General features: G+C 37.6%; 1 protein-coding gene across 1 annotated transcript in view; it reads left to right on the top strand.

Moving 5' to 3' along the window:
- The first annotated feature begins 876 nt into the window (after window positions 1-876).
- The window catches only part of CLIC2 (chloride intracellular channel 2), a 28,059-nt gene continuing 12,224 nt past the window's right edge, over window positions 877-16,711 (top strand). Inside the window, exons 1-3 of the mRNA XM_045538093.1 lie at window positions 877-1,327; window positions 9,396-9,505; window positions 9,596-9,721. Coding sequence (XP_045394049.1) covers window positions 1,271-1,327; window positions 9,396-9,505; window positions 9,596-9,721 — 293 coding nt within the window. The 5' untranslated portion in view covers window positions 877-1,270. The remainder of the gene's footprint in view (window positions 1,328-9,395; window positions 9,506-9,595; window positions 9,722-16,711) is intronic.

The raw sequence follows: 16,711 nt of genomic DNA, 5'->3' as shown, positions 1-16,711 counted from the left end.
ACCCTCAAGGTTGGCTCAGCAGATGCCCAGCACAATTTCACTCTCACTTTTCAGACCATCTGGGAAATCATCAGGTCTCTCCCTCACCCAAACAACACCCACCTTCGTATCAGCCACCCCTTGCCTAGAACCTGTAGGTATGGAACAGGCTGAGTTTTTTCCAAGAGCCTCTTAACCCTGTAAATCTTTACACAGGGCAATGGCAGGTGCATGTACAGCCCATGTGGTGAGCGTGGGGGACATTTGGTGCTGTAGAGAGAGGGTCACGGTGGTGCCCATCTGGTGGATCTATGTTTAGTTTTGCTCCAAGCAGGAAGAGACTGTTCCCACCAAAGAGTTTTATTAATCCAGGGGTCCGCAGCTCTAGCCTGGGTGGGCAGAAAACACAGCTGTTAGAAACATCATAGACACTGTGTGATCAGTTTGGATACTTTACTGCTGTTCCCAGAGTTGACAAGCAGATACAGAACTACTTGTGGTTCCTGATAACAAATGCCAAAACAAGGAAGTGATCTGTCCCAGTCCACACTTCCAAGAAATAAAGGACTAGATGGGGCACACTGAACAAGCCCCCAGACTCAGCCACCCCAGTGAATGTTCCTTGGTTATAGAGAGAAGTGAAATTTGCAACCCAGAACAGAAATCTGGCTGTGTGAGCAGTAGAATTGGGGGTGGAGACATTTGATGAAGTACAATTTTTTTAGCCCTCTTTTAGACAGTGGATAAACATCCTTTTCAATGATAAAAATCCAAATCATTTCTGGCTCTTTTCCTGGAAGAGCTGTCAGGTTACAGGAACAGAAATAAGAGGCCTTTTTCTGGGCATGGAGCCCAGGACTCAAAGGGAGACTCTAAAGAACATCTGGTATGCTTGATATATAGAAGCCAGCACTGTATGTGTGTGTTTGTGTGTATGTGTTTCTCCTATGCTGACTCATGGCATTGAAGCTTCTCTGGAAACACTCCCACCCTTCTAGCCAGCCAGTTTACACACACCCCTTTGGCTCCTCCTTGATTCAAATGTTGGTTCAAGAGGAAGAAGTAAAACAAATTCAAGAGCTGCTCTTAAGCGTCTAGAATTTTCTACATCCCACCCTTTGAGAGAAGAGACTGGCCCTATGTCTGACTCAGTCTACTACAAGATAGACTCTCTCTCCTCTTAAAATACCAACATTATTTGAGCTTTTGGATAAAATTGGAAGAAGGGTCTACAAATATTGTGGACTTTGCAGGAGGCAGGGGACTGGCAACTGGCAGTAAAGACAGAAAGATGGCAGGCCTGAGGCCCAGCACTCAAGAAGACCCTGAAATTGAGCTTTTTGTGAAGGTAAGTTTTCCAGCTATTATAACTGCATACAGAATATATTATTTCTTGACATTGGACTTTGGCTTCTTAAAAAAAAATCTCAATATTTAGACTTGAGATGAGAAAGATTTTGTAATTATTTTCCTACTCTGAGTCCTAGAAGAATGCCTGGATGTGTGGCTCCTCTTAGATGACAAGAAAACAGATTCTTATCTGAAAAAGGCAAAGTGATATGATAGAAAGAACACTGGACTAGTTGGTATCAGAGCAACTAAATTGTATTCTCAGTGGCTTCCTATGTAACCTTGGAAAAATCCCTCCCTCCCTCCAGAATTTTGTTTCTCCAGCTATATAATAAAGGAGTCTGACAGAATGATCCTTAAGGGCTTTCTGGCTCACACAATCTGTGTTTTATGAGAGGGGATTCTGGAAAGCCTGAATGGGTGGAAGAGAGAGCTAAGAATGTCTTGAGAACCCCATTCCCACACATAGCCCAGGCAGAACTTTGTAAACTTCTTCCACAATGGACAAACATCACGGCAGGGTCACATGGAATCTGTGGGAGAAAAAAAGCAGGAGTCTATGTGCCTGTTATGTGATAAGGAGACATTTTAGAATTCTCTGCTTCCTCTTTTTGATTTGCCTTGGAGTTTTGTTTTTTTTTTTAACATGTCATAACTTTTCAGAAAAGCACTTTGGAAAACCCCTAAAGCAGGAGAAAGACACATGTGTTTCCAAATTAGCTCATCAAGAGAAAAAGAATTTATAGGGGTTATTCCAAGTAGAAATTAAATAGTTTACTAAATCCTTGCTTACATTAACCATTTAGTTTTTCCCTCTGTTTTCATTGACTTTGGAAGTACTCAGGATAACAATAGTAACAAACTCTTATATCATGCCTGGCCGTTTTATAAACACTTTACATATATTACCTTAGTTAGTCTTAAAGACAATTTAGGAGATAAGTTGTTATTAATATTAGTAGTAGTGATAGTAGTAGTTATCACAATTTTATTATAATTTTAGTAATTACAGTATTGTAGTAATATTGTTCTCATCGTTTCTAGGTAAGTAAACCATGGCAATAAAGTTTAAGTAACTTGCCTTTAAAACTATTGTACCCCCACAATATGCTGAAATAATAATAAAAAAAGAAAAAAGAATAAAAAATCTATTCAGCCTCCTGATGGCTTACAAAGACATAAAATAAGATATACTTGACAAATGTTGAGTTAAATACCTCTTGGCCAAAGTAATACTTTTATAGCCATTTTAGATTATTTAACAACTGTTCATATATATACACCAAGGACATTATCAACATGTCTTTTCAAAATTATAAGGGAGAGACCCTTGAATTCCTGAATAGCAGGGTAATCTAATTAAGTGTTTACTGGACTATGAGTCATAAGACCTACTCCTCATATCTCTGGATTGTAGCAAAACATGTGACTGTTCAGACAGTTAGGATATAAAGGAACCTCTAATTTCCCAATTGGCTTTTTACATCTACCAATTACAAACCAGAGGTAATGTCTCTTCATAGGGTAACTAAAGTGTTCATTTTGTCTGAACTGTTGTTTATTCAGTTTAATCAGACTCCTCAAATCCATTGCTGGCGTTGATCCTTCTGTTTATCTTCATATGCATCCCATATTTGGGCTGTACTCTGGACAGGAGAATTTAGCAAATCACACATTGGATGAGCAAATCTCAAATGAAATAATAACTTTCAGTTTAAAGTAACCATTTCTTGAGTACTTACTATATGGTAGGCACTGTGCTAACTGGTTTATTATTAACCTTATTTTATGGACGCAAAAACTAAAGCAAAGAACAGCTAAGTAAATTTGTCCAAGGTCACATACCTCGTGTATGGCAAAGTTATAATTCTAATCCCTTAAAATAGCTATGTATATTATTATTTAATTGTTTTTAGTTGGGTGAAACTTTTTAGTAAAATTTTCCAGAATTCTATCAGATAGAATGATTTAGATATAAGCTTATCTAAGGACATTGATACAATTACAGATTTTCTGGAAAAACCTTGAGTATCATATGGTCCAGATTTTTGTTTCACTTTGAGATTAAGCACTCTCCTGTCACAATTAAGAGTCCATATCATACCACCTAGGTGTTCCACATAGTCAGTGAAAACATTGCCTTTCAGCTCTGATTTATTTGGGCAAAGTTTATATCCAGTAACTAAGATCAAAGAATTTTATAACACAGATTTTGTTTTTTCTAAATGCAGGGCTCATCTTATTGGTTTGTTCTTCATTGCTAAATGGAATGTTTGCATTCTTTACCAAACACTCTAAAATTAAGTTTTGGCCGATTTGTACATAAAATTATGGAACCTAACATTTTGACCAAAATTCTCAATGTAACACTTTTGTCAAAAACTTTTTTAATGTGTGTAAGAAAGAAGGAAAAGATGATACTCTTCTCTGAATGTTCAGACCATTTTCAAACTCTCTTACAGCTATTATAAAGACTAGCATAAAGACTTATTAAAAGAAAAGTTAAATAAAACTATCATGTGAGAGACCAGTATTTAAGAGAGTGGGTTCCAGAGGAGACAGTCAGTCTGGGATTTGCCAAGCGAGATGTTATGTTATCAACTTTTGACTAGCTAAGTGTACTGAGCCTCAATTTCCTCACCTATAAAACAAGGGTAATAACAGAACCTTCCTCACAGGATCATCCTCATTGTGACATTAAACAAAACAAGTATGTAAAGCATAGTAGTTTGTAACATAGTAAACACTCAATAAATGTTAGCTATTACTGCTATTATTATTTTTCATGTTTAGAAACTTAGATTACAAACACAAAGAGAAAAAAATTTGTAAAATGACCACATCCTGTCTTTGCCAACTAAAGATACTTAAGAGGTAGGTAATTTGTCAATTGGGCTAGGGAAATTATATCTTAAAATTTTATGTGATGGCACTTTAAATCAGCATGACATAAACAGAAAAAAATCTTCAGTTTTCCTGTAAAACTTTACTGCATTTCCCCTACACTTCAGTGTTTTGACTCTCCTTTTGCCAAAAGCGATCCACCCTTCCTGCCATATCTATTATCAGACTCCATTCTTTTTCCTGCCTCCCACCCCTAATAATGTTTCCACTCACTATAACCTGTTCTGGTTGGATCTTTAGTCTGATTTCTATTATAAAATAAATGCAGCTGCCAGATTGGTTGCCTGTTCCCATACTTCACTCTCTCTCTGCCATCACAAAAGAGCAACAATAAATATCATTTCTTCTATCACACCCACTTCCAGGAAAGAAAAATTTGCCCCAAAATTGAAATTATGCCCAGGGTTTCTGGGACATTAATATTGCTACAAATAACAGATCAGAGAAGCTGTAAGATAAAGAACCTTTTATTTCCTTCTGCAGGCTACAGACTAGGGGCTAAGTGACCCAAACAAAGGAGAAAAAAAAATTAGGTCCAAGATATGAGAGATGCTGATGGCTCGGACATGGATAGCTATCACCTAACAGAGCCTGAAAGATATTAAGCATCAATAAAGAAGGAAGGAAGGAAGGAAGGAAGGAAGGAAGGAAGGAAGGAAGGAAGGAAGGAAGGAAGGAAGGAAGGAAGGAAGGAAGGAGGAAGGAAGGAAGGAAGGAAGGAAGGAAGGAAGGACCATGGAAAAGGAGAGAAATGAACTTATTTCAGAGATATTTAGCAGGTAAATCCAACAGGAAATAGTGTTGGATTCAATGTTGGGGGTGAAGCAAAAAGATGATTCCCAATTTTCTAGCCTGGGCAATTGAGTGGATATCACTTCAGGATGCCATAACTAAATACCAAAGATTGAGTGGCTTAAACAACAAATTTATTTACTCACAGTTCTGGAGGCTAGAAGTTCAAGATCAAGATGCCAACATGACTGAGTCTGGTGAGGGCTCTCTTTTTGGCTTGTAGACAGCCAATTTCTTGCTGTGTCCTTACATGCTAAAGAGAGAACAAGCTCTCTAGTGTCTCTTCTTATAAGGACACTAATGCCATCATGGGGTCCCATCCTTATGACCTCATCTAAACCTAATCACCTCCCAAAGGCCCCATCTCCAAATACCAACACATTGGGGGCTAGGGCTTTAACGTATGAATTTGGGGGCGGGGGCACACAATTCAGCCCATAGCAGATGGCAATGCCATTCACAAGATTAGGAGCCATAAAGAAAGAGTAGGTTAAGAGGTAGGTAATTTGTCAATTTGTGTGGAGTAAAGAGGAAGGGTTGGAATTAAGTTTGGAACACATTGAAATTGAGGTATCTAAAAACCTGGATCTCCCATGAGTACACTACATTAGGTATAGTTCTCTCAAGAAGTGATTGCCTTTTCTTCCTCATTCCTCTTACCACTGAGCCTGGAGTTGGAGTGGGTGTCCTTTAGGTATCCTTGTCCTTCGTTATTCTTTCCAGCCTACTCTACCTCCCTAGTCCAGAGAAATACCTGGGTTGAGTCTCATAACATCAGATGAAACCACTCACTAACCCACCTCAACATCATTTCCAAACCCCAAGTCATTCCCCCTTATTTCTTGAGGATTATTGTCACTCTTTCCAGTACTACTCCTATCATAATTCTTGGTGATTTCAGTTGCCCCATATCCCTGCCAACACTTGGTGTGGTCAGTCTTCTTCATTTCAGTTATTCTAATGTGTTTACAATGGTATCTCTTTGTGGTTTTAATTTTTTTTTCCTAATGACTAATGATGTTGAGCATCTTTTTGTGTCTTTTACATATCATCTGTATATCTTCCTTTGTAAAATGTTCAAATCTCTTGCCCATTTTTAAAGTTGGGTAGTTTGTTGAGTTGTAAAAGTTCCTTATTCATATTATTATATATTTTGGATACAAGGCATTTTTCATTTACTTTTTTATTTTTTTTAATTTCTTTTTTTTAATTATTATTATTTCAGCATATTGTGGGGGTACAAAAGTTTAGGTTACATATATTGCCCTTGCCCCCACACCCCCCCGAGTCAGAGCTTCAAACGTGTCCATCCCCTAGACAGTGTGCATCGCACTTATTATGTATGTATATATACACCCATCCCCTCCCCCACCCACATATGCCCAACACCCGATCAATGTTGTTCCTGAATGTGCTACAGGGGTCCAAATGTTTAGGTTACATATATTGCCTTTGCCCCACCTGAGTCAGAGCTTTAAGCATTTCCATCCCCCAGACAGTGCACACTACACCCATTAGGTCTGTATATACCCATCCCCTCCTCCCTCTCCCACCTGCCTGACACCCGATGTATGTTATTACTATATGTGCACATAAGTGTTGATCAGTTAATACCAATTTGATGGTGAGTACATGTGGTGCTTGCTTTTCCATTCTTGGGATACTTCACTTGGTAGAATGGGCTCAAGCTCTATCCAGGAAAATATAAGAGGTGCTAAATCATTGTCGTTTTTTATAATTGAGTAATATTCCATTGTATTCATATACCAAATTTTAATAATCCACTCATGAATTGACGGGCACGTGGGTTGTTTCCACATCTTTGCAATTGTGAACTGTACTGCTATAAACATTCAAGTGCAGATATCTTTTTTATAGAATGTCTTTTGCTCTTTTAGGTAGATGCCCGGTAATGCGATTGCTGGATCAAATGGTAGATCTACTTGTATCTCTTTGAGGTATCTCCATATTGCTTTCCACATAGGTTGCACTAGTTTGAATTCCCACCAGCAGTGTATGAGTGTTCCTATCTCTCCGCATCCACACCAGATTTTATTGTTTTGGGACTTTAAAAAAATTGTATTGATACATAATAATTGTATATATTCATGGAAGTGATATCTCATTATGGGTTTGATTTGCATTTCCCTGATTATTAGAGATGTTGAGCATTTTTTCATATGTTTGTTAGCCATTAGTCTATCTTCTTTTGAAAAGTTTCAGTTCATGTCCTTTGTCTACTTTTTGATAGGGTTGTTTGATTTTTTCTTGCTGATTTTCCTGAGTTCTATATAGATTCTAGTTATCAGCCCTTTATTCAATGTGTAACATGTGAATATTTTCTCCCATTGTGTAGATTGTCTGTTTGCTCTAGTGATAGTTTCCTTGTTGTGCAAAAGCTTTTTAATTTGATCAGGTACCATTTATTCATTTTGCTGTTGCTGTGATTGCCTTTTGGGTCTTCTTCATAAATCTTTGCCTAGGCCAGTGTCTGTAAGAGTTTTCCCAACATTTTCTTCTAGAATTCTCATGGTTCCATGTCTTCAGTTTAAGTCTTTTATCTTCCATGAGTTGATTTTTGTGAGAGGTGCAGATCCTGTTTCTGTCTTCTACATGTGGCTATCCAATTTTCCCAGCACCATTATTGAATAAGGATTCTTTTAGCCAGTGTATGGTTTTGTCTGCTTTGTCAAAGATTAGATGGTCATATGAGGATGGTTTTATATACAGGTTCTCAGTTCTGTTCCATTGGTCTATGTCTCTGTTCTTATGCCAGTACCATGCTGTTTTAGTTTCTATAGCCTTGTAGTATAGATTGAAGTCTGGCAAATTGATGCCTCCCAATTTGTTCTTTTTGCTTAAGATTGCTTTTGCTATACAGGTTCTTCTCTGGTTCCATATGAAGCACAGAATTAATAATGCTTTTGAAAAGCAGAAGACTTTAGCTTTATGTATCCCAGCTTATTGAATTTTTCTCTTCTCTCCCTGAATCACATTGACCTTCTTTCAGTTCCTTCTACATGCCATGCTAAAGCCTACTGCAAAGCCTTTTCATGAGCTATTGCCTCTGTTTAGAATGCCCTCTTCATGCCTGTTCACCCAGTTAACTCTTACTCATCCCTTGAATTCAGTTTAATGCCACTTGCTCAGGAAAGGGATTCCCTGACAGACCACACATAGATTTCCTTGGGTTTCTCTGTTACACACTCATAGCATCCACTTTCTTCTGTCAAAGAATTTATCTCTGTTTAAAACTAAGTTAATTTGGGGGAGTATTTTTATTTTACTATCTAGTTTTACTTAATATATAATGTATGGTATGTATTAAACACACACTTATTTTCTCAGTGAATATTCGTTGGGTAATGAGTGAATTAATGAAGAATAGAGGGTTCACAGATAAACTCAAGTACATATAAAATTTCAGAGCATAAAAATGGGTTGGTTTCGATCAGTAGAAGAAAGACAAATTTTTTAAATGAATGGCGTAAGTCAACTATGAACTATTTGTAAAAAGTAAAAATACTAAGGCAGAAGTCCTAATACACCTCTTACATTAAAATAAATTCCAAATAGATGAAGCAAAGGCAAAAATGAAGCCATGATGGTACACAACACAAAATCGTTACGGCAAAGCAAAATACAAAAATAAAATAAGTTTTTTGCTATCTTGATGTATGTAAACAGATCAGAAAAACCAGACTACATGGAGGAAAAGAATGATAGATTTTATGTAAATTTAAATTTTACTGAAGACATGTTTCTAAAATTGCATATAACATGTATCACAAAGAGTAAATGTGTTTAGTATACAAATAATTTTTCCAAACAATGAGCACGAAGTCATTACCTTAATAGGAAAATGGAAAACTGTCATGAACAAGCAATTCACAAAATAAGGAAATGGTCAATGGACATATGGAAAGATACCTTTCAGGAAGGAAATTTAGCAGGCTCCATCAAAGTGGAAAATGTGTATACTTTTTACTCAGCATTCTCATTTTAAAGATTAACCCTAAAGATATAATCTCAGAAGTAGAACAAGTTACATGCCCATAAATGTTTGTTGCTGAAGTATTTAGAGTAGCAAAAATTTTTCAATGCTCTAAATGCCCATCAATAGAAAATGATTATATAAATACTGGTAATACATAAAATTTATTATTAATATTATTATGTACTCACCACACTTGTAATTTTGTATATAATGAGATTATTTGATTCATTATATCTCTCTGCCCATAGATGGTAGAATTCATGAGATTAAGGGCTTCAACATTGTCTCCAGCAACTAGCTCATTTCCCAGTAGATACTCAATACATACTTGTTGAACAAACAAATGGATTGAGGCCTTTCTTTATCTTAATAGGCTGGAAGTGATGGGGAGAGTATTGGAAACTGTCCCTTTTGCCAACGCCTTTTCATGATCCTCTGGCTTAAAGGAGTTAAATTCAATGTGACTACTGTTGACATGACCAGGTAAGAGAAATCAGAACATGTTAAATGTTGGTGTTTTATAGTGTGGACTTTACCTAGAGGCCTAATTCTGCTTATTTTTAATAATCATAGAAAGCCTGAAGAGCTGAAGGACTTAGCCCCAGGTACCAATCCTCCCTTCCTGGTATACAACAAGGAGTTGAAAACAGACTTCATTAAAATTGAGGAGTTTCTAGAGCAGACCCTGACTCCTCCAAGGTACAGCATTTTACAAGATACTATTTGACTTAATATAATCTATTTTATTGGCCTATTTATTACAAATTGAGGATTCTTAATTTTAGTGCTTTGGGATTTCTGGATCTACATGTCAAATGACACACATGAATAAACCTCCCCCTCCAACTTCAAATACACAAAGATGATAGATATAATATTTCAAATGATTTTTTAAAATGCATAGCATATTTTAAAACAAGAAAGTAAATTCTTTGGGGTCTAGAAATAAAGAAGGATACACAGTGGGATGAGAGTGAGGGAATTGGGTACTAGCACTGCATAACTCATGAGGACTGGTCAGTACTGGGCCTTAACACCACTGATGGAATGAGGGCATAACATACCCAACACGAGGGCCAGAGGCTAGGAAATAGATCTCAAGCAGCTAGCCAGAGGCCAGAACTACATTGTCTATACTTGAATGACAACTGCATATCTTTGCCCACCCAGGATAGTGTCTGGAAACAAGAGGAATGCTATATTAATTTTCTATTTCTCTGTAACACATTACCACAATCTTATTGTCTTAAAAACACTCATTATCTCAGTTTCCATTGATCAGGAGTATGGGCATGGCCTACTGTTTCAGGAAAATCCAGGCTGGTATAAAAACCACCCTCCAAACTGAGATGGTGCTGAGAGACCAAAGAATGACTCAGACAAGTCCAGCTTGGAAAGTTAAATGAGTTTGTTAGAGGTTACTTACACAGAGCACTCACTCTCGGACTGCACAGGATCTCTCCAGATAACAAAATCCACAGAGTCTACCTGTTCTGTTGCCTTAAATCCCTTTTTAGTGAGTGATGCCGAGTTCTTTCATTGCATCATCCCATGTTCACATATAAAACAGATTAAGCATGTGCAGTACAATCATCATGTGCCTTCATATAACACATGTTATGTAAATGATAATATAATTCTCTATTAGACGAGGATTTTAGTATTACAATTAGTTAAATGTTACTATAGAACAGTTAAAGCACTTAGGGCTGGTTTAAGCCAGTCACATCAAGGAAGTGCTAAGGCACATCTCTTGTGTCTTGTAGTTAACCCTGGTATTTTCCTACTCTATTTTATAACAATTTTTTGAGTACTCTCAGTTAACACAGTGTTCCTTCCTGTGTGGTGGGAAACTTGTATTTTTCCCTCACCTGCTAGGGTACTCCTCTGCTCAGGGTTTCACAAAGCTGCAATCAAGGTGTCAGTCAGCGATGCAGTTCCCATCTGGGGCCTACAGTAGTCTTCTGTGTTCATCCAAGTTTTTGGCAAAATTAAGTTCCTTGAAAGTATATGACTGAGGTCTCAAGTTACTGGCTAGCTGTTGTTGTCAGCTTTCAGTTCTGAGAAGCCACCCCTTTCCATAGGCAGTATATAAAATGACTATTTGCTCTCTTCTCCTGAAATCAGCAGATAATTTCTCTTTGATGCTTCACCCTCTTTTAAGGGCTCACTTGATTAGGTTACACCCACCCAAAATAATCTCTCATTTGATTAACTCCAAGTCAACTAATTAGCAACTAATCATAGACATGATATCCCATCATTTCATAGGGCTCATCCACATTAGGGTAGGGTATTAAATAGGACATGTACACTAGAGGGTAAGAATCTTAGAAGTCATTTTAGAATTCTGTCTACCACACCTGCCTATGGCCAGGAACAAAAGCAGAGTCCTTCACGTGAGACAGGGTCTCAGGGATACATTCTTCATTCTTAATATTTTGTAATTTCCATTCTTTCTTTTTGGCCCATGGATTATTTTATTTACTCTATATTCATGAAGTTTTTCATTTTCTTTTTTTGTTTAATTCCAAAAGCATTGGGGATGTCTGTCTTTGGGATTGATTTCTAATTCTCTTTCATGATGTTTAGAGAATCTCTTATTGATTAAAATCACACTGCTATAATATTCTTTTAGTTATAACTTGCCTAGTATATAACATTCTAGACCTTTATTTTCAGTCTATCTGAAACACTTGTTTAAAGCATGTCCCTTGCACCTAACATATAGCAATAGCAAATTGCTGATGGGGGACAGAGAAACCACAGACCTTTTGGTGAAGACTTTGAGGTTCTTAAGTTTTCTCATCAGAACATTTGCAAAATTCTGAGGCTGCTCAGAGTGAGATAGAAGAAACACTACACAGAAAACCTCTGAAAAAGAATAATAGGCTTTCTACAGTCTCCTGTAACAAAACTTTGAGTTTAGTACTGTCCAGGGTGACGGTTCCATGAAGAATATTCCAGGCACTCATGTAAAAATTCCAGAGGACCAGAGATGGACCAGATGTGGACTAAGCCTTTCCAGACTCTAACACAGCCTTGACTCACCCTCTGATTTATTTAAGGTGATCTCTAATTTCCAAGCAAATCAGTAGATGCACCCCCTCTAGAAGAAGATAATTTTGAGCCTCTATAATTTTTAAGCATGCTTGTCTTTCAGTAAAAATAACTAGAAATAACAAAATACAAGACTATATAATGGAAAAATAAGAGTGAAAAAAGATAATAGAAATAAACCAGCAAGTGATCCAGATAGTGGAGTTAGCTAAAAAGAATTTTTACATAAGTGGAGGGGCTGGATCAGCCCCACTCAACCAGTAAGTGTGCCTGTGGAAGGGTGTCTGTCTGAGACCCTCAGTGAGGCAGTCTGGAGTAGGTATTACTCCTTTCCACCTTCCCCTATTCTGCAGTTTGTCCTGTGCCTCTGCTGGCTGGCAGGACCTCATGCCAGCCCAGCTCCCCTACAACTGTGATGCAGACTGGGATGTTCCCTGCCCAGGATCCCAGGCTGAGCTGGGAGTGTGGCCCTCCTGTGGGAGGAGGGGTGCCCCAGAAGCACACTGCAGTGATGACCCACACTGCACTCTCCCTCCTGATCTGCCTATGTGGGCACCCATGCTTCCCGAGAGTAACTCACAAATATCTTCTCTGTGCCCCTGTGCTCCTGTGCAACAAGATCAAGACCTGGGGGTATGGGATCTGGACTATGGGCTTGTCCTTGGGGCCCCAGAGATCAATCTCTGACCATGCCATGGAGAAATGTGCTGGTCCTGAGTTGCCCACGGGGTACCAAGCAGGTTCAATGTCCCTCTGCCTCAGGGCATGACCCATTCTGATGGGGTCACTAGGCAAGGAGCACCAGGGAGGACCAGCAGGCAGGGAGTTCACAGCCTGATCACTCCACACTCTGCTGCAGGACCCCAAAGGTAAAGGTCTGAGCCCTACTCTCTGTGAAAGCCTCCGTGTTGTGGCTCAATTGTCTCTCTTGGCAGTCATGGGCGGGGAGGTGAAGCGGAGAAAAAGAGTCTGTACGCAGGAATGCTAGCACTCGGGTTATGTCCATCCCTCTCTCCAGGAGGCAGTCCACCAAGAATGACTGGGCTCTGGAGTCATGCAGATCACCTGGCACCCACTGGACCCTTGTGGCTCCTGCAGCCTGAGCTGGAGTTGGGAAATATTTGTGTGGGACCAAGCAAGGTGAAACCTGAAGAGTTGAAGTCCCCTGGGGAGGACAAAGGGGCATGGTGGGTAGAGAAGTAATATGGTGCCTGCTGTCCAGGCTCAGGTCTGTGGGGCAGGAAATGCCCCATGGGGGCTCAAAGCCTGGTGCCCTGTCCATAAGAAGATCCCAGCTCACTGGCAGCAGCAGTCTTTGGGCTCATGTGTATAGAAGGTCTCTCCAGGAGCTCGGGAACCCTCCAACTGTCAGGGATGTGAGGAGGGAGAAACAAACTGCTCCACTTACCCTTTTCACTGGTCTCCAAGCCTCTCAGGGGTTCATCTCTGCTGATAACCTTTCTCCTTATTCCTGTGCAGTCTGCAACTTATTCCTGTGGAGTCTCCTGAAGGTTCTGGCACCCTTCCTTCAGACCCCCATCTGATCTGTTTGTCCGTCTGTTCATTTTTTCTCTTTCATCTAAGGTTCTCCTTCTTACTGAGACACTCTGGCTGGTGGTGTCTCTGGTCCACCATCTTGGAGCCACTCCTCAAAGCCTTTTACTTCTTTCTCTTGCTAATTGCTCTGGCTAGGACTTCCAGTAATGTGTTAAATATAAATTGAGAGAGTGGACATCCTTGTATTGTTTCTAATCTTAGAGAAAAATCTTTCAGCTTTTCACCTTTGAATACGCTGTTAGCCATGGATTTGTCATATATAGCCTTTATTGTGTTGATAAATATTCCTGTGATGCCTAAATTGTTGAAAGTTTTTATCATGATAAAATGTTGAATTTTGTTGGATGCCTTTTCTGTATCTATTGAGATGATCACATGGTTTCTGTCCTTCATTCTGTTAATGTGGTAAATCACATTTATTTATTTACATATGTTGAAACATTCTTGGATCCCAGGGTCAAACTCCACTTAATCACAATGACTGGATAATGTGCTGTTGAATTTGGTTTGCCGGTATTTTGTTGAGGATTTTTGCATTAATGTTCATCAGGGATATTGGCCTGTAATTTTTTGTCTGTGTCATCCTTCTGTGGCTTTTGTGAAGATAATGCTGGCCTTGCAAAATACAGTTTTTTGAAATAGTTTTAAAATAATTGGTATTAATCCTTCTTTAAATATTTAGTAGAATTCAGCAGTGAAATCACTATGTCCTAGGCTTTTCTTTGGTGGCACATTTTATTGGTGATTCAATCTTCTTACTCATTATTGGTCTCTTCAGATTTTCTATTTCTTTATGATTTGGTTTTGGTAAGTTGTATGTGTTAGGAATTTATCCATTTCTTCTAAGTAATCCAAGAATAATTATTGGTATATAATTATTCGTAGCACTCCCTTACAATCCTTTGTATTTCTGTGATATCAACTTTAATGTCTCTTCTTTAATTCTGGTCTTGAGTCTTCCTTTTTTATCTATTCTAGGTAAATTTATTGTAAATTTTATTTATTATTTTAAATACTGACTCAGTTTAGTTAATGTTTTCTATTGTTTACTAGGCTTTATTTCATTTATTTCCACTTGATATTTATTATTTCCTTCCTTCTACTAACTTTGGGTTTAGCTTGTTCTTTTTCTAGTTCCTTGAGACATAACAGTAGGTTGTTTGAGATCTTTCACCTTTTTTGATGTAGGGCTTTATTGCTATAAGCTTTCCTCTTAGAATTGTTTTTATTGCATCCCACAAATTTTATGTTTTGTGTCCATTTTATCTTGTGTCAAGATATATATAAATATTCCTTTTAATTTCCTGTATCACCCATTAGTTGTTTAGGAGCATGTTGTTTAATTTTCATGCATTTGTAATTTTCCAAAATTTCTCCTGTTATTGATTTCTAGTTTCATACCATTGTGATTGGAAATGATAATTGATATGATGTTAATCTTCTTAAATTTTTTAAGATTTGTTTTGTGGCCTAACATATAATCTATCCTGAAGAATTTTTTTTCTATGAACTTGAATGTGTATTCTGCTGATGTTGGCTAGAATGTTCTGCATATTTCTCCTAAGTCTCTTTGCTTTAAGTGTAGTTTAAGTCCAATGTTTGCTTCTTTAAAATTTTCTTTAAGTTTTTATTTTAAAAAGAATTAACAAATGTAAAGAAAAGTTGCAGGAATAAAAATAGTACATAGAAAACCCATACAGACTTTACCCATATCCACTTACTGCTAACATTTGCCTCATTTACATTATCACTTTTCTCCTTCTATTTATATTTTCTCCCTGGCCCATTTGAGAATAATTTCCATGCATCATGAATTATTAACCCTAAATACTCCAGTATGTTTACTTGAAAATGACCATATTCTATTACTTAAAGTACAATTATCAACTTTGATAAAATATGTCACATAGTTTTTGTTTTTAATTCTGTTTGTGTGGTGAATCAGATTTATTGATTTGCATATGTTGAACCATCCCTGCCTCTCTGGGGTGAAGGCCACTCAGTCATGATGGATAATTTTTTTTTTATGAGCAGCCGAATTCAGTTTGCTAGGATTTTATTGAGAATTTTTGCATCTATATTCATAAGGGATATTGGCTTATAGTTTTCTTTTTTTGCTGTTTCCTTTTCTGGTTTGGGTATCAGGGTGATACTGAAATTTTAGAATGAGTTAGGGAGGACTCCCTCCTTGTCAAAGTTATGGAACAGTTTCAGTAGGATAAATGCCAGTTCTTTGTAGGACTGGTAGAATTTGGCTGTGAATCCATCTGGTCCTGGGATTTTTTGTGCTGGGAGATTTTTATTATTGTTTCAATCTCACTACTTGTTATTGGTCTGCTAAAGATTTCTATTTTTTCTTGTTTCAGGCTTGGGAGTTTATGTGTTTCCAAACATTTATACATTTCCTCTACATTTTCTAGTTTGTGTGCACAGAAGTTTTCAAAGTAATCTTGGATGATATTTTGTATTTCTGTAGTACCAGTTGTAATATCTCCTTTTTCATTTCTGATTGAGATTTGAATCCTTTCTCCTCTATTCTTGATTAATCTAGCTAGTGATCTATTGATTTTGTTTATCTTTTCAAAGAACCAACTCTTGGTTTTTTGATCCTTTGTATTTTGTTAGTTTCAATTTCATTTAGTTCTGCTCTTAGTTTTGTCATTTCTTTTCTTCTGCTAGCTTTGGGTTTGGTTTGTTCTTTTTCTAGTTCCCTGAGGTCTAAAAATAGGTTGTTAATTTGTGACTTTTCTGTCTTTTTGATGTAGTCATTTAGTGCTATGAACTTCCCTCTTAGCACTGCTTTTGTGAGACCCCAGAAGTTTTGGTAGCTTGTGTCACCTTTGTCATTCAATTAGAAAAAATTTTAATTTCTGTCTTATTTTCATTGACCCAAGGATCATTCAGCAGCAGGTTGTTTAATTCCCGTGTATTTGTGTAGCTTTGAGAATTCCTCTAGTAATTGATTTCTAGTATTATTCCATTCTGTTCTTAGAAAGTACATTGTGTAATTTTGATTTTTTTAATTTGCTGTGACTTGTTTCTGAACATAATATCTATCTTGAAAAATGTTCC

This window comes from Lemur catta, chromosome X (assembly GCF_020740605.2).
Source record: "Lemur catta isolate mLemCat1 chromosome X, mLemCat1.pri, whole genome shotgun sequence".
NCBI classification, from domain to species: Eukaryota; Metazoa; Chordata; class Mammalia; order Primates; family Lemuridae; genus Lemur; species Lemur catta.
This window is presented reverse-complemented; position numbering and strand designations above follow the sequence as displayed.